This window comes from Onychomys torridus, chromosome 3, assembly GCF_903995425.1.
Source record: "Onychomys torridus chromosome 3, mOncTor1.1, whole genome shotgun sequence".
NCBI lineage: Eukaryota > Metazoa > Chordata > Mammalia > Rodentia > Cricetidae > Onychomys > Onychomys torridus.
The window spans coordinates 133481176-133500123 of record NC_050445.1 but is presented as its reverse complement, the minus strand read 5'-3'; the positions used below and the strand labels follow the sequence as shown (position 1 = coordinate 133500123).

The following is an 18948-nucleotide window of genomic DNA, read 5'->3' as shown; positions in this document are numbered from 1 at the left end:
GGAGTCTTCCTAAAAGGGAAGACTGTCCCTGAAGAGGCTGTCAGAGCTGTCTCTGACACATTGAAGGAGCTGGTAGACCTTGCACAAGTGGACACCAAGTGAGAGATGAAAAGACTTCCCATCTGAAACAGGGAAATCTTTTCTCTCCCACCAACAGTCAGGACTGGCTCCAAGGAGCGGTCTTGGGGCCGTTGAATTTCCCTCATTTGCTCCTTGGCTGGCTGGGCAGACAAACAGAGCACACATAATACCCTGCCACTTAGGTAGGATTCAGAGGTAGGGTTAATGCAAGGGAGAAGCCATTTTTGAGTTAACATTGTTGGTCTTTTCACCACTCAGACAAGAGTTTGGAAGAACTTGTATCTCTGTCACCACCCAGAGTCCAAGGAGCCCTCTGCATTGTATGAGTTCCATCAGTGTGACTGGAAAGGCTGTCTGGTGTCTGGGAGCCTGTTTTCTCTCACTCGAGCATAGGATCTGCCTGCCCTGCCTGTGTGGATGGGCCCTGGCCCAGGGTTGCTTAGGCTGAAACCTTATCTGCTCCCTGTTCCCTCTTCCCATTGTAGCACGTGGTTCAGTGTGTGTTTGTGGCCATCCGGACCATTGGGAACATTGTAATTGTCACCACTCTGCTGCAGTTCATGTTCGCCTGCATTGGGGTCCAGCTCTTCAAGGTAAAGTCCCGCCTCCTTCCCCTCTCTTTAGCATTCCCAGGGAAGGGAGCCAACAGATCCAGGAGGGGACAGCAGTCTAAGTCAAAAGTACAGAACAGTGTGACCTCTGACTCTAGCCTATCATACCTAAAGCAGTGTGACCTCTGACTACTGCCTATCAGACCTGAGGCAGTGTGACCTCTAACCACAACCTGTCAATCAGACTGAGGCAGTGTGACCTCTGACCACAACCTGTCAATCAGACTGAGGCAGTGTGACCTCTGACCACAACCTGTCAATCAGACTGAGGCAGTGTGACCTCTGACCACAACCTGTCAATCAGACTGAGGCAGTGTAGTCTTGGACTGCAATCTACTTGCACTTTCCAGACCAAGAGAATAGAGGGGTCGGCTCTGCCTCTCCCAGCTAATGGCCTCTATGCTCTCTGTTGTACCACCCTTCGATTACCTGCCCTTCTTTTCCAGGTAACTTTTATCCTCTGGTACCCATCTGTCTGTCCTTGGCTTAAAGCCCACAGCAGTTACTGACTCGCAACAGCACCATGCCCATGCTACAGCACCCAGCCTGAGGCCAGAGGCCTGGCTGCTTTCTTCTCTTTGGCTTCCATCTTTTTAGTTCTGCTGGTCTCTCACCAGAAGCGCTCTTCCCCTGCCCATCACCCCCGAAGCTCGAACTCGGGACTGTGCTCCGGACGTACTGAATGAACATCTTCTGCCGGATCCATCCCTGGGGAAGCATCTCTAATCACATTGTTCTTCTCTTCCAGGGGAAGCTCTATACCTGCTCGGATAGTTCCAAACAGACAGAGGCAGAATGCAAGTGAGTTTAAGCTGACAGGCTCCCCGAGCCAGGGCTGGTTAACTTGGGTGAGGTTGGTAGCTTCTTCTGATGGCTGGGGTAATGTGGTTGCATCCCACCCAGCATTCCAGGAATCACTGATGGTAGAGCTGTGGGACATCCTATGATTACCTTTCTCTTCCTTTCTCAGGGGTAACTATATCACATACAAAGATGGAGAGGTTGACCACCCCATTATTCAGCCTCGAAGCTGGGAGAACAGCAAGTTTGACTTTGACAATGTTCTGGCAGCCATGATGGCCCTCTTCACTGTCTCCACCTTTGAAGGATGGCCAGAGTGAGTACGATTATCCAGGCTCACAACCCTGACATTAGAGAGTCGAGACACTGGCTGTCTAATTATTACCCAAGGTCTTATAACTTCTCTGAATTTTCAACCCAGAGGTCATATTCGTGTTGTACTTGGGCAGTGAGATTGTTTCTAAAACTCCCCTAGAACATGATCACTTCAGAAACATAGACTCTTAGATGGGTATGGTAGTGCATGCCTTTAACCTCAGCACTGGGGAGCCAGAGACAGGTAGATCTCTGAAAGTTTGGATCTCTGTGAGTTTGACACTAGCTCAGTCTATTTTGTGAGTTCCAGGCCAGCTAAAACTACAGAGCAAGACCCTGTCACAAAAACAAAAACTCTTATGAAGATATTATTGAGGATGGGGGGTACAGAGGATTTCACTGAGGGCCTCGTGCATGTTATACAAGTGCTGTACCACTCAGTACATCCGCAGCATTTCAAAACCTCAACCAAAAATGGATACCTTTTAACTCCTTTTCCCAAGCTCAGTATGAGTCACAAGACTGGGAGTCCCTGCCATTATCTTTATGGCATTTTAGAGTCAAATACAGAAAGAATTTCTCTGGTGTAAACCTTTGATCACCACCGAGTTCCAGTTTACCACTCCCCACATGTAGCTGCATGGGTGAAGATAGCCGAGAGGTCTGTCGGATTAGACTGTGTATTCATCTCCTTGGAGAAAGCTTTGTCTACATTGACACTGTTGAGTAAGAAAGAAACAAAAGCCAGGTGCCCCATCCAGACCCCTGCAGATGTGACATTTTCCCTACTGGACCAGCCCATTGGTCTCCCCACAGCATTGCTGGTAGCAGTCTGGGCCATCTAGTGCTCTTTGTATCTTGGTTTAAACACCTATGTCCCCATCCAGCAGGGCATGGGTGGGATTTGCCATTACTATATAGCAATACCTAAGTGATGCTCAGAGAATAGCCATATACTGGGGAAATTAAAATAGAAGAAGAGGAAATCATCCTAGTCCATGTAAAACAAGCTCAATTGGTCCTATAGTCCAGAGTGTAATGAACGGCAGACTTAGGTATATACACATAAGTGTAATCTAAACCACTGTAGATGATGTGAATGATCTAGGATCATGCTAGTTTTATTTTATTTAAATGAATTTTTTCTCAGATTTACTTTTTGATTGGCCTCACCTCCTTGGGCCCATACCAGTTTACAAAGCTGTTTCAATATTTGCCAATATTTCTGTATTTGGAATTGATGTTAGTGATGAATGTTGCAGTTCAACAGCTCTTGACAGTTTCAAGACACGGTGTATATATTTTAGCAGCTGCTCTGTAAGATAGGAAAATAGAGAATTATCATTTCCACTTGACAGTTGTGGACTCAGTGCCAAAGAGATTCATTGGTTTGCCTGGATGGGACTTGAGCCCAGACCCTCTGGCCCCAGCCTGGAGCTGTTTCCTTTGATTGCAGGGATCCCTGGGAGCAGTGGTGCTATCATCTCATGGAGGTGACACTACTTCTCCAGTTCACTCTGTGAGCCTATCTCCTCCTGTAGGCTGCTGTACCGCTCCATCGACTCCCACACAGAAGACAAGGGCCCCATCTACAACTACCGTGTGGAGATCTCCATCTTCTTCATCATCTACATCATCATCATTGCCTTCTTCATGATGAACATCTTCGTGGGTTTCGTCATTGTCACCTTCCAGGAGCAGGGGGAGCAAGAATACAAGAACTGTGAGCTGGACAAGAACCAGGTAGCTTTCTGGGAAGGAGAGGAGGAAAGTGGGGGCCCACAGAAGAAAATGCAGAGGTTGGCTGTCCAAGACCCACTCAGAAGGGAGCCTAGGGTATTTGAAGAGATGTGTGTGGATACCAAGGTCCTCTGTCCAGTCATCCGACAGAACAGGGGTTTGTTCCAAATTCTTGCAGCAGAAATATGGATCCAGCATTTCTCAGACCCAGCAGACATTAAATCCTCACAAATCACAGGTCTGGACAATGTGCTCAATCAGCAAATATTTGTTAAGCTTCCATGTAGCAACACTTTGTTTCAGGCAACATGGAAAAAAGAAATTTATGTCATATCCAAAAATGGGAAAGTTGTTCTATGCCCAGGTGTGTTGGCACCATTGACAAAGGAGAGAGAGCAATGTGGGAAAGAGAGAGCTTGGGATGGCCAAGAGAAACCACTTCTCAAGCAAAGCAGGGGTGGGGAGAAGAGAGTCTTAAGAGGGGGTGACACAGTGACACCAAGGTCTAGAATACATTCTGTTAGCTTGCGGGAAAGGGCTAGCAGCCCCGTTGGTGACTAATGTGTTGTTGGGGTTGCACAGAGGTGTGGAACCTCAGCTCCCTTTGCACTCCCAGTGGAAACATGTTCTGAATAAAGCCAGCTCCTGAGGACACAGCCCCGTCTGCCCAGCTCTGTGTATGGCAGGAAAGCTGTACCCTTTGTGGGCTTAGATATCTGCTACTTAACTTTAGAGTCAGCACCTGGGCTGCTGTGTAGAATTGGTGTGTGAGAAGGAAGGCAAGGGGGGAAGTCAGTTGGGAAGTGTAGATGAGGGTGTTGAGAACCTGACCTAACAGCAGTTCACTGTAGTGAAGATGTAAAAGCAGGAGGTCAGATGGGCAAGGCTTGGGGATTAAGCGTGGAGGTCAAGGGTCAAGCAGGCTGGAGTGGCTTTTTACCTTCCTGATTTAGAGATTTGGGTGCTGTGCCTAGCACATAGTGATTGCCTGACATTTTCTGTATTCCCAAGACTCGAGTTAGAACAAGAGTTCCTCCCTTGACAGTTCTGTGTCTTCTGCTCTTGTAGATACTGGACAATAAGGAAGAAGGATTTAGGATAGAAAAAATAAATTAGGCAAGAGATAGCCCATAGAGAACCTGGTGTGGGGCCTAACCAATGAGAACTATGAGCCAAGCAGTGTTTATCAGGTGCCACACACTTGCTGAGCAATGCACCAGTCATTACCAGTTGGAGAAAAGGAGCTGAGCTCCTTGCTTGCAATCTGGATAAGATTTGATGGACGGGGCCTCTGTCCTTGATAAAGGATGCCAGAAAAATCAAAAGCATGCTTGACATCGCATGCCATATCTGTGGGCTAGAGCCTGAGAACGCCTCCCCAGGTTGTGGTTTCACATGCATCCTACCTCTTACTGCCACACACCCTTCTTCATCCCTACTCTTCCCTCATGTGGCTGCACTTCTCCTTCTTCCCCTCCAGAGACAATGTGTGGAATATGCCCTCAAGGCCAGACCCCTGCGAAGGTACATCCCCAAGAACCAGCACCAGTATAAAGTGTGGTATGTGGTCAACTCTACCTACTTCGAGTATCTGATGTTCGTCCTTATCCTGCTCAACACCATCTGCCTGGCCATGCAGGTCAGTCTATGGGTGGGAGGCTAGCCTAGGGAAAATGCTGGGGAAGGATGTAATAGAAGGAACGGCAAGACCAGGTCAAGTGGTCATCTGCCTACAGCTGGGAAAGTCAGAGAGACAGAAGAGTGAGAGAAAGACAGGGATCCCTTCTCAGGGATGAGGCTCCTCTGAGACCTTATGGAAGAATCCCTGGGGCCCTGGATTGATAACAGAGTAGAGGAGGTAGAGAACCAAGAGAGTAACCCTGGAGTCATCATCATAAATAGAGGTGGGTTCAAGTACCAGAAACATCCAGAAGTCATCAGGCCTATCATCAGGAACTCAGGTCTCTGCCACCCCAGTTATCAGAGATGAGAGGAAAAGCAAGAGCTTGCAGTGTCTCCAGAGTCCAACCTGCCTGTAGACATGGGGGCTGGACATGTAGACATGAGAAAGCTGGACAAAGGTGATAAAGAGCTGGAGGACTTTGGCCTCATCCTCATAGTCTTCCCCTTCTCTGCACTTAGCATTATGGCCAGAGCTGCCTCTTCAAAATTGCCATGAATATACTCAACATGCTTTTCACTGGCCTCTTCACGGTGGAGATGATCCTGAAGCTCATTGCCTTCAAACCCAAGGTAGGCCTCTGAGAAAAAGCTGTTTGACGGGATAGGGGTGGGTATGTGTTCGCAGAACAAGGGATGCGAAGGGAGAACTCAGCAATGAAGGGCCATCCCTTCTCTGAAGAGTGTTCTAAAAATCTACACTGGCCAAGAGGTGAACCAGGCCAACTCCTTGAAACATAACCTTACCTCTCAGTCTTGTCCATGACTGAGATGAACAGGAAATAGTTTCTTCCATGAGTCGAGCTGTGGTCTTTCCATGAGCTAAGCCACAATCCTTCTCCTCCCATTTCCCACCACCTGGCAAGCCAAACTTCTCCTGGCCCAGCCCCTCAGATCTAGGAAGGTCCCTGATAGACCCCTCTCCATTTCATGTGTCATGAAGAACAATTGATAGTGAGAAGTCAAGGCTGAGCTATGTTTGCTCAGGGCCCAGCACTCCATGCCATGGACACATGCTCAGAGACATTGTCGTTGCTCCCCTTGTCTGCCAGCACAGGAAGAGTGGTTGCCCACAGATTTCCTTATGTCACTTCTTGCAAACAGCACCTCGTCAAAAAGAAGGGGCTAACAGTGTCTGAATGAGGGGGAGCTGAGAAAGCTGACTGCCTGTCACTCTTCCTCACCAGCCTTGATCATTGTCCCAGGTGACACCAGAGTAGGCTAGCAGAAGTTGTACCTACTACAGTCTTTGACCTCCACAGAGGGCCAGAATCTCTGACATTCACTGGCTGACAGCTACTTCAGAGGCAGCTGTAACAGCACCTCAGGAGCTACTATGGCTGCCCCAGCGTTTTCTTGGAGGGGAGTGAAAAGGACATGGCTAAAGAATCACACTTAGAGATTTGAAACATTAACCAGTTTTCCAAGCTTCCTCTCTCCCTCCTTCACCAGCTTTACTAGATGCAACACAGAACAGCAGAGGACAAAAAGACAAGTCTCCAGCTATATCATGTTTAAGTTTTGATATCATGTCCAGAATCAACTGCACAATTATTAAGGGAAGGAGCTGGCGTGTACTCTGCCACATGGAGCTGTTCACAGTGGCACTTCCTTGGCATGGGCTCTGCTGGATACTTTTTAGAAAAATGAGACAACCTTTGGGTCATCTAGAGATAGTCCATACAGTATCCATAACTACTGCTTTTTCCTTTCCACCACCGGACACCTAGGGATCTTGAATACTTGTCAAAGACTCCTCATGAGCCTCATTTGGTGCAGCCATAATAAGCTGTTTCCCTACCTCCAAGAAGGAAATATGTTCTTTGTCATATTTCTTTCCCAGTTCAGACCCACTAAGGGATAATTTGTGTTCTGGCCTGGAAAAGCCCACCAAGTTGTTGTGGCTACCTTCTATGGGGCCCACAAGCCTTGCCACTCACATGTTGCCCTGTTCCAGCTTCCATGCCTTAGAATACAGAAACGTCACCCATAGCATCCTGAGCCAGGCCAGGAGAGCAGGACTGCTGGGCTTCACCCTCAGTTTTCAACCTTTCAGGAAGCTATCATCACTTTTACCTCATGTCATGAAGCACATGGCTTAAATATTTAGTCTTCAATCATCCCACAGTGGACAGATATGATTCTGGTGTGCTAGGCAATCTCCAGAGCTTGCCATGAACTTTCTGAATCATGTTTCTCTAGCATCAAACCATGTGCCCTGAGAAGCCCATGAGATTGACCACTTCAGGGGCCTTGGCCTGAAACACACATTTGATATATTCTACATATGAAAAACAAACCAAGTCATAAGACATAACCAATTGGGATGGCCTAAACCATAAAGGGTTTCCTATTTTCTTCAACACCTGGTTTTCAATAATGAGAAGACAGGGTAAAATATGAAAACTTTTCCTGGGTGGAGAAGAGAGGTGTCTCACATAGCAAGAGTCGGTCTTTGACTTCAGAAGATGGCAAGGGGATCTCTTCTGTTAATTCCTCAAAAGGGACCCCTGACAGTAGAGAATAGAAGACTGTTAGTGTGGGTGACCAAAGACAGTTGACTAGTTAATTGAGAAGAAGATGCAGGAGAGCCTGGTCCCTCTACACCCTCATTAACTCTATTCTTCACTGATAAACAGACTAGAAAGTGTGCCCTTGAATTTCAGGCAGAAACCCTCATAACTCTGGTAGAAATATCTACGTAGAGTTTGCCCAAGAATAATGGAGTAGCTTCTAACAGACCTGGAAAACCAATGGCTTCTGGACTTTCATTTTCACCAACTGCTCATGTATGGTACAAGTTCCCTGTGAAAGGATAGTTAGCAAGAATGTAAAAGGTAGATGTGTTGTTCATCCTGGCATAATAATTATAAAATTCCCAGAGTGACTAACATAGTTATGAAGGTTTGAGTGCAAGATGCTTCCATCAGTACATTCCAGGGAGGGTGGTAGGTGGTAGCACGTCATAGCAGAGTTGTGTAGAGGAGCAATTCAGTCACATCTGTAACCTGGAATCAGAGCAAGAATGCAGGCTGGAATCCCACAATCCTCAAAGAGCGGGTCCTCAGTGACCTCCCTTCCCCTATCCCTTTCTCTCCCTTTTCCCCTTCCCCTTCCTTCCTTCCATCCACTAGGCTCCATTTCTGAACATTCACACCTTCCCCCAGTAGCACCACTGTGGGGAGCAAGCTGCTAACACACGGTCCTTTGCTGAACACTTAGCATCCAAAGCACAGCAGTTGGCATCACCCATAGTCAGGGCGGTCTCATCTGGAGGTGTCCCTGATTTAGTTTGCCTTGCCTCTTCATATCTGATTGGTTGATGGGCTGATCTATCAGTTTGGCTCTGTTTCTTTCTTCCATAGTCCCTACAGTGATTGATGCTTGTAATCTTTTCATCCATATCTGCTTTCCTCACCACTCAAAGTAAAGTAAGTGTATTCAAGAAAAATCTCTGCCTTGAATCCAACTGCCCAACTCCATAAATCCACACTTGGTTCATAAGAAAAATTCACAGAAATATGAGATGTTAATCTAAACAAGTTTAAAAACCTCTGTCTCTGAAACAACCTGGAGAATGCAGAGGTGATCTTTGGAAAAGGATATGTGAATGACAAAGGAGTTCTGTCCTTAGATGTAGGGAAAACAGGCTAAAGAGGCCTGGATGATACATGGTTCTGCATGAATATGTAGATGCAAGTTGGGGGAAAGGTTTGGTTGAAGTGTTCAAAGAGTAACTAAATAGTCGTTTAATTCTATGATAGATTACGTTTCTATCATGACCTGAAATATGTCAATAATGACAAAAAAATAAGAAAACTTTTGATAGGTGCTGAAAAATGTCCAGTGTCTAAAAATAAATATAACAAAAAGAAAACCAAAAAATTATAGCAAGGATTAAAGAGAAACTAATAGCTGAAGAGATGAATTCCTGGACTGGAAAACTCTCCATTGATAAAACATTATTTCCTCTCAACTCGATCTACAGATTCAGCACAATCCCAGTTAAAATCCTTAACGAACCCTACCCCAGCAAGAAAAGAGGAAGGGAGGGAGCCATACAGCAGACTCCATGGAGTTAGTAGGAGAAGCCTCGGAGTTCAAGGTTTCTGCTGTGGTTGGCAGCTCTGACCTGACTGGGGAGGGCAGTGCAGGGCCTGGTGAGGAGTGATGTGGCCACAGACATTCTGCTCTCAGCAAGAGGACTGAGTGCCGGATAATGTCATCCCTTAAATGCCTCGGCTTTGCTGTTGACGAAGGTTCAGCAAGAACAGCTAAATGAAGACTTGAGTCCATGAGCCTGCCAGCACAGTAGGTCTAGGACATCAGGGGTGTCCTAATGAAAGGCCTTTAACCTCTCTGCTTCATAGGGTTCCCAGGAGGACTGAAACTCACTTTACCCTCCATGACTAGAGAATCCCTGTGGGGGCTGCTGTCTTCTGGAAAGGCCCTGAAGCACCAAGTAGGGGGCTTGGGACTAGTGCATTGATTCCTTAGTAGGGACTAGCCTGGTGTAGGCTCTAGTGGACAGCTCATCCCCTGAGCCTGCGGAAACACAGCAGCATGGAGTGGTGTCGGCATTGTGCTGACATCACTTGATAGTGAATCAACTATGAGGATGAGGACGAGGAATGAAAGAAGGCTCCAAGTTTCCTGCCTGTCCCTCGGGGAATGGACCGATGCTACAATTCACTGAAATTGAGGAGAGTGAAGAGAAGCCAGCCTGAAGGGGATCTGGAGAGGTATTGGGTTTTTAAAGCTGTTCAAATCTGGAACAGGAAGTCTGGGCAAGAGATCTATTTTAAGAGTCGGTACTACATATGGCCCTCCTAAGTAGAAGTTCCAAGAGAGCTGTCCTGGAGCCTCCTTGTCCCAGAATGTGGATGATGAGCTAACAGGTGGGACACTGGGGAGAAGGAAGAAGTGGATGGAGGTCTGGAGGCTAAGAGCTGGGATGGCCCAAATAGGAGATCAAGAAGAACCAACGTTTCTCAGGCTAAAGTGCTGTGTGAGTGAAGCCAGCCACAGAGAAGAACAGGAGGGTGAGCAGAGAGCCTGGAGGCTGCCCTGCTTGTCCAGGGAAGCAGGGGGACCATGGATGTACTAGTCCCCCTCTGTGAGTGGCGCAGAGGACTGTATTTCTTCAGAGCCACATTGATCTAGAAAATCCAATTTAAACAACTTCAGGAGTAAGTGAAAATATTTTCTCTTAAAACTTATATGGGAACTTAGCCATCATTTTTAGGCTAATGATCTTGAATCATTTCTAGACCAACAAGCCCCCATTTCGTGATAAATACTCTGTAATGTTTTTTTAATTCCCAAACATTCACACCTATACATAAAACGTCAGAAGGACTGAGTCTCTTAGCCATAATGTAAGTGAAAAAGGTTGCGTACGGTAAAGACTCAGTCCTCGCAAAAGTTGAAGACAACAGAAGAGCAAATATGGGACCTTAGACTAAAAATTGAAGTTGCAACAGGCCAGTTTTATTCATGCACAGTACCTACACACGTGTCTCTCAAAAGTCCTGTGGCTACATCACTCATAAGGTCCAGCTGTCCCACACAGCAGGATATTTGGTGTCCCTGTTCCCACCCACTAAATCCAAAAAACTGGCTTTGGCTTCCATGACCCACTCTGTAGCTTTACCCAGTTCCACAGTGCCCCCTGGAGGCCAGTGCATAGAACAAAGCAAGGAGGGACTTCTTGTGATTCTTAGGGGAATTTTAGTTCACCCTAGCTGCTACTAAGAATCACAGTGTCTTTCACTGTCAGTGGAACCCATGGGCCCACAGACTCGCCACACATGTCACCTAAAGGAACAGAAGTAGGAAAGTGGAGGAGGGCATGACACGCCACCACCCTCCACTCCTCGGACCTCATTAGGAGAGCACAGAGACCTGTGGGTGTACGCCAGCCCCTGCTTGCTTTTAGCGGCTGATTGGTAAGCAGGCTTTCCCCTGATTATTGTTTATTTATGGTGTACCCACGGACACCTGATGTGCACAGTGCCCAGCAGACAGGCACAAATGCGCTCCTCGGGAGGGGCCTCCTCACCACAGCTCTTGTACTCAGAGATTTGCATATTGTTGCAACATTGTGACAGGTTTCTTTCCTGCATGGTGCTTTTACCATGAATGATAAAAAAATAATTATATGACTTACATAAAGCCTTAGTGTGGGAAGGGAAGTATTAGCTATTACATTTAATTATTTAATGTGGGAAAGTATTCACACTGTGTAAAAGCCCAGTGGGAAAGTACACTGTGGTTCCCTGTCTCTGATCCTGCCACTGGAAAAGAAACTGAACACACAAGGAGAGGGATTCCCAAGACCAGAGGGAGCCAAGGCATGAACTCAGCCCACACAACACAATGGCCGTGACTGGGTGGCCACAGAACACGGGATCCTCCCGGGCAGGAAGGGCTTTCTGTGATGTAGGAGGCACCAGGAAGTGAGACAGTAATGACAGCAACAGTGGGCATTGAGCACTTCCTCAGAACCAGACCTGGGAGGTACTTCCCATGCATGACATCACACCAACTTCACACACCTGCAGAGCCATGCGCAGTTATGACTGCCACGCCCCACGTAAGGAAGCTGAGGCAGAGAGACCAGACGGCTTGCTCACAGCTCTTGAGACTCATCTCTGAGAGGGAGAGTGACCCACCATTTCATTGGTGTCTTACCACAGAGGCGGTGCAGGGGGCTGAATCAAATGACCTCTGTCGAATTATACCTGTGAAATCAGGCAGACGTGGGGCATATTATCAAGGGGTAATAGTGGGGCTGGGCCTGCAGAGAGGTATTCAGAAGGAAGGAGCGTGTCCTGGCTGGGTTTTGGAAGCTTCCCCAGGGCCCGTTCCATCACACTGTTTAGAGAGTTGTAGCAGGACCAAGCTCTTCCCCTCTCAGAAAGGGCAGCCTACTCTTCCCTGTCACACCACCCCCATTGCTGCCGGGTCCTCTTGTCCATAGACTGTAGGGCAGTGTGCACTTGAACCTGAAGGTGTTTGCAATGCCTAGCTCCAGAGTTCCTCCGGCACCCTGCTCTGAGAGGACCCTTTTATATAAATCTGTTCATTTATTCTAATGTGAGTAGGGAGAGGCAGCTATGGGATCCTCCAGTCTATCCAGGCGCAACCAAGGCAGAAAAGGCTCCTGAGACCCCAAAAGGAGCTTAACCCATAGCCCCCAATTCTATCTGCTTCAAGGAACAGACCACCAACTTTAGGGGTTAGATTCAGGTCTATGGACTCTCGCTTTGCATATTTCTATGCTCCTAGTAGCCCTCATTGTGTGTTAATGAGATGAATGAATGAATGCCTTTAGTTTGTTCCAGTGGAACCCCAGAGCAGAAGGTGTCTATGAAAAGCACACATTCCAGGTCTATATTCCTCCATCCATCCTGAGAGTACCACATCACTGTCCCAGGGAGGGCATCTTCAGGGCAAGGACCCAACCCTGGCCTGCTGCTGCCCAGTGTCTTACAGTAACCAGCTTTCTGTGGGAAGCTGTCCAGAGCTTCTGAATTAGCAGACCACAGGATAGGCCTGATGGGAAAGCAGAAATCCTCACAGCTCTCAGGCTGTAGGCCATGAGCAGCTGTGTGCTCTGTTATGCCTTCTCCACTAGACACCACTAATCTCCATGATTAGTTATATCTAAGTGGCACCCTAACGTAATACAATTTATATTATCTCTGCTTGGTGTCAGTTAACCATTGATTCCATGATATTCCGTAATATCATCTCTTCACAGACATAATGAGGCTTTGCCACAGTCACTGCTGTTTCTGGCTGGATTCAGCACCTCTCCCCAATTCACCACCATGACTTGGCTCTACAACCCAGGACCCAGAAAAACCATTCCTTCTAGGAACTAGGTTCAGCCTTCCACTGTGCCTGTCCCCTCCAGACCAACTCACAACTTGCCCTGCTCAGCCTCAGGCCTCACATCTTTCTTCAGACGTTTGTTCCCCCAAGCCAGAAACCTCCACTCTCTTGGGACCCCATGTCCTAGATTGGGTATAGGCCATCTTTTGTCCCTCTCATTTTAGACCTGCTCTGCAAGGAGGGTTTGGCCACTCCCTCTGGTTCGTGTTGCCTGACGTTTCATAGTTTCATGTTGCGTGGTCAGTCTAGAGTTCTGGCACCCATCTTCAGGTACTTCACATCCAGCCCCACTCCCTCCTCTTTCTCTTCCTTCTTCCCTCTTTCCTCCTTTCTTTTTTGCATTTTCCCTCTTCTCAGTATCCCTGTTCCCTGCCATCTACGTGTTTTATGACTCCCCATCCTCCACAGTCTCCCCTTTTCCCACCTACCATAAGTGACCTTTTTCATCAACACCATCCCCATCTCTTGCTTTTCACATCATTTCTGTGATTCCTGGGTGTGTCTCTCATCTCCATCCCATAGCATCAAGTTTTTGTTAGTTTGTGGCTTCTTTTTTTTTTTAACTTTTCACCTCTCTGTCAGCATTCTCACTTCTAATCTCAGCTCAGATCCCCCCTGGCTCTCCTGTGCCTTAGTGGCCTGAGGGGTGGGGCAGACCTGGGACAGGGCCCCTGGAGAGACTGAAACTGTATCAACTTCCATATCAGGTGCCAAGAAGGTCCTGGCTTCCTCTTTGCTTTTTTGCTTGGCTTTGCAAGAGCCATATAAGGTAGATGATGAAGGGAGACAGGAAGGAACATGGAAGACAAAAAATAACAAATAATAGCCAGGACATAATTTTTACCTTAAAATTCCTAAGCACGAGTAACATAATGCTGACATACCAATGAAAGTATGTACAGAGTTTTTGTGGCTTCTTATGTACATAACCTGTTGTGAAGTTTGTGCTCCTGACAGAGGAGGTTTCTGGTCTGGGCGGAGGAGAAACAGAATCCAGAATTCTGCAAAGGTACCTACCACCTCTTCTGCGATGATCTCACTCTCTGTGTCAGAGACGGAGGCCCACCTAGCAGCCCAGCACTCTTCCCATCCATCCTTCTAGCCCAAGGAAGACTCATGTCTCCTCTGGTTTGAATAGTTGATTTTTAACAACTTAACAGTGAGCTATCTGTATAAAATTAAGCCACAACAACCTGCATGCTATCACAATGTCAACAGTGGCAGCCAGACTGCATTCAAGAGCATCTCAAGACTAGTGACCAGATGGTGAGCAGGAAGGGCCTTGATGAGCCCAGAACCTTCAGCTTCCTCCCTCCTCTACTGCATACTTTGCTTCTTGTTGCCTGGTTTCAATTTTCCCTTTGCTCAGTCCCACAAGAAATCTGAGCTTGTAGATGCTGCTTAAAAATGCAGCAGGCAGGTTGACTCTAATGATGACCATAGCTAATGTGAATTGAGACCTCCCTCCAGAGAGAAACAGGCACAGGAAGTTTAAGTGATTTGCTCATTCTTAATGCTATGGTTTGGATCTTGACTGTTGAGATACAGTTGGACATTTAGAAGTAGAGGCCTAGTGGAAGGTCAGTCCTTGAAGGAGTGTCTTTAAAGTGTAGAGACCCTTCCTCTTTTCCTTTGCTTGACCAGTGTCTTACTTAGGGTTCTATTGCCATGAAGAGACACCATGACCATGGCAACTCTTACAAAGGAAAACATTTAATTGGGTTGGCTCACTTACAGTTCAGAGGGTCAGTCCATTATCATCATGATGGGACATGGTGGCATGCAAGAAGACATGGTGCTGGAGAAGTAGCTGAGAGTCCTGCATCTTTCAGGCAATGGGAAGTAGTCTGAGTATCACACTGAGAAAAGTTTGAGCATATGAGACCTCAAAGTCTGCCTCCACAGTGACACACTTCCTTCAACAAGACAATACCTACAAAGCTACAACTCCCAATAGTGCCACTCCCTTTGGGGACCATTTGTTTTTTCAAACCTCTACAACCACCACTGATGAACAGACCTATTCTGCCACTGTAAGCTGCCTTACCAGAGACCCCAAGCAACAGAAACAATGCTATAAACTAAAACCATGAGCCAAAATCAACTTTCTCTCTTACCAATCCCCACATGTATTTTGTCATGATAATAGGAAACTCACACACACAGCTGCATAGTTAGTAAGTGGTAGAATAGGATTTAAACCCACTGTCTCCAGAGATCATACTGTTACTACCACTGCCTCTGTCAAAATGGTAGGTCTCCTTTGACATCACTGAATAGAGATATAGCTAGTCCAAAAGAGAAGAAAATCCAAAATCCTTGTGGAGATGAAATGTATAGCATGAAGCTATTGTAAAAAGCTTAGACGACCAATTTTTTTTCCTTCCTGAAAAAGATTTGCTGAAGCAAATGTCAATCAGCAGCTTTGCCCAGTGGGAGGAGGTTAAGCAGCGATGATAATCAAACTCTGGCACTGGGGTCCATGCCAACGTTCCTTAGCTAAGCCAGAGGGGAGGCCACTCAGCATGTGGGATGTCGCAGGTAGCAAGAGAAGTCTTCTAGTTGTACAAGCTCCATCTTTCAAGAGTGTACCACCTTCACTGGCTCTGAGGAGTTGGGCACTCAGAGGTTTGGTTTGCCACTTCTAAGAGAGCCAGCACAATGTTCTCTAGCCCTGATGTTCCAACTATAGGGAACCCGCTCACCAGAAAAAAGATTGGTGGCAAGTATAAGCTGGTCCTAGTCAAATGGATTCTATAAAAGAGAAAGTCTGTGATTTTTCCCCACCTTCCTCTCTGTTTTATCTCCAAGCCCCAATTACTCATGGAAAAATGAAAGGTGGAGGGAGTAGGTGCATGTGCATGCATGTGTGTGCATATGAAAGAAAACACCTGACTCTTACACGCCAGAGCATATAGAAGAAACCTTCTTCCGGGCCCCTCACAGAAGGACTTGGCCAGTGGCTCCCTTGGACAACCTACTTATTACCGAATTGGGGGGCATGGGCTTTGTTTCTGGAACTGGTGTGGGGCAAGTAGGAGGTCATGGTTCTTGAAATAGTGGGAAGAAGAAACCAACCAAGGGAATGGAGACCTGGAAGCTGGGTCTGAAGACATCCTCAAGGTCCCGCTGGGAAGACTAACGAGCCAAGGGACAGAGGGGTGGGAAGGTGGGTCTATAGGTCGTGGTGAAAAGCTGTCTCTTAAAGGGATTCTCCATTCTCCTGGAGTTGCTCTGGCCCCTCTGCATTCCAGCTGTGCATGTGTCTGCCAATACTGGGTCCACCGGAGCCTTTGGCAACAAGGGAACTAGTTGGTTTCTACACCCAGTGTTTTCCTCAAGGTAATTTGCCAGAGGACCGAGAAGCCAAGCAAAGGCCCCAGTAACACAGGCAACCAGGAGGTGTGATCAATCCCAACAGGCCTAGCCAGTCCAGTGATATGCAGCTATGGCTGGGGGAGGGTGATGACAGAGGGTGGTTTCTTACTCTCTGCCCATAAAAAATAAATCCAAAAGGAGGGGTGAGCAGAGATGCACAGCTGGAGGCTGACAGAGTCCCTTTAAATCTCAGCCATTTCCCCTGGTGCATACTAGCAGATAACGGTGTGTGGATCGGCTTTTCCCCATGTAGCCCACTCTTCACCTTCTTCCTTCTCCACTCTTTCCCTCAGAGGTATTGCAGACATGGCCAATTCACCCGTTTGTTTCAGGTCTTCAGTGGATGGAGAGACTCCAGCTCCACTGCCTCGCACGAAACCCGTGACTCCTGCCCTCCTCTCTCCTCCTGCTCTGTACCCCAATAACGTTTGCTTGCCACGTTTTCTAGGTTGGTGCTGGACATCCTACCGTGTCACTTTGGGTCCTGTCTCTCCCTCTTCTCTTCTTTGACTTCTCTTCCATATTCCTTCTGAAATAGCTCTATTTCCAAACAAACAACTCACATTTAGAGGTAGTCTCCAGCATGTTCCAAGGTTCAGCTTTAAAGCACACACATATGTAGGATCCGTTTGAGAGATTCACTCCTGAATCCCAAATTAGTGTCCCCTTTCTACCCTGAGTGGTGTGTAAGAACCTAGGAGTGCACTGTTTGTTTCCTGCTTAGAGCATTGACTTCACTCGAAGAGAGAAGTTCCTGCCTAAGATATTCAGGGCGTTGCTCCAGGAGGCCAGCAAAAGAGCCTTCTTACAGGCTGACCGTCATCTGACCTGTGACCTGAACAACCTCAGCCCCAGTCTGGCTGCCCAAAGCCTCTTGGGACAGCATAGGTTTTCTTTGGGCAAAAATGCCTGGGAACTTAGAGTCCCTTTTCTCTGGGGCCTGACCTCCTCTTCTAAGAATAATAGCCTGAGGACAGCCTGTCTTGTAGATTACTCTAGGAGATTACTGGGGAGGTAGGCAGTCTAGGGAGCTGGATCCGGACAAAGGGAGGAGGATGGAAGAAATAGGCTCAGCTCTTATGAGTAAAAAATGTCAAAGAGAGCTGGCAGCCTTTGAGAACAAAAAGCTGAGACCCTCCCTGAGCGCTCTTCCTGCTTCCAAAGTCTCTTGCCAACCTCCAGGTAGGTCCAGGCATGCAAGCAGGCAAACACGGGCAGTGCCAGTTGTCCCCGTTAGAGAGCACTGTCTGGGAAACAAAAGGAGCAAATGTCGTTTTCGTAAGAAGACAGGTCTCCTTGGTCCCAGGTCCTCTACATTCTGCCAAGGGGCACATCACTGTCCCGTTATTTGGGTTTCCTGGGCTGTGGCTCTGGGCTCTGTAGGGTCTTGGGACCTGGACCTCTAAGCTGACACTCCTGCCACAGAGGCAATAATCAAGACCTGAAAATGCTACTTGCTCTTTGTGAGGCGGCTGCCTACCCAGAAGTCCCCGGTCCTCTGGGCATTCTGGATACCTGACCACACAGTTGTCTGTGTACCTCAAACAGTCTTCCGTGGATGCCCATCTCTTCCCCCTGTGAGTTCGTGGAAAATCAATGAACCCCGTACACAGGCAAGAGTAGTAGAGTTGGGAGCCTGGTCTTTCCCTTTGAGCCTGACTCTCCTCCACAAAGCTCTGTTGCCTTTATTCCCTTCCTAGGAAGGCAGTAGCTCCACCCATCCACCAATCCCACCTCCACCAACCCTGCCCATCATTTTGGTAGCATTTTCATTTTACTGAGACTTCATATCATGGAGCCTGGGATGGTACTTAAGAGATGCCCCTGAGAGTACTGTCTAGAAAGGCCTCCTAGACCAGGAGACACGTCTGTCCATTAAGAAAAAGTTTACAAGGCAAATTTGGCCTGGGACAAATGGGCATGACCAATGCAGTAAAGAGGCTAAACCCTACTCCATCTACACAGTCCAGCTTACTGTGGACACTGTTGGAGTGATTTGGTCCTTTGGTTGTCTTTGAACTTGCATTCCAGTCCTGTCAACAATAAGACATCAGCCACTGACTTCTCTCCCTCCTGATAGGTCCTTCTAGTAGAGGGAACTAGAGGGTATAGGTCCTTTACTAATGCTGTAGGCTATATACCATATATTAACCGTATACTATAGGAGATGATACACAAACTGTAGAATGCAGCCACACCCTCCACCACTGTGTCTTCCTTACACTTGTGCCTATATCCATGGCCACTTCTTCCCTAAGGAAGTAGAAGGGTCCTCTGTGAAGGGGGTAGAAAGAATGCAGATCATGTGACCCATGAAAGGCAGGACAGGAGGGCTGAACTGAATGCCTCTCTGCTGCTCCTCACCCAACCAGGCTCCTGGCCAGACGCTGGTGTTTGAAACTCTCAACAGCAACACTCAGATGCCTGGACAGTGATTCTAATG

General features: G+C 47.4%; 1 protein-coding gene across 8 annotated transcripts in view; it reads left to right on the top strand.

Annotated features, from left to right (window-relative positions):
• Cacna1c (calcium voltage-gated channel subunit alpha1 C) overlaps positions 1 to 18948 on the top strand; it is a 541159-nt gene that overhangs the window by 469925 nt on the left and 52286 nt on the right. For all 8 annotated transcript variants that reach the window (XM_036181728.1, XM_036181732.1, XM_036181730.1 and 5 more), the window contains 6 exons: positions 567 to 674; positions 1441 to 1493; positions 1663 to 1809; positions 3350 to 3551; positions 5029 to 5187; positions 5691 to 5801. In XM_036181728.1, coding sequence (XP_036037621.1) covers positions 567 to 674; positions 1441 to 1493; positions 1663 to 1809; positions 3350 to 3551; positions 5029 to 5187; positions 5691 to 5801 — 780 coding nt within the window. The remainder of the gene's footprint in view (positions 1 to 566; positions 675 to 1440; positions 1494 to 1662; positions 1810 to 3349; positions 3552 to 5028; positions 5188 to 5690; positions 5802 to 18948) is intronic.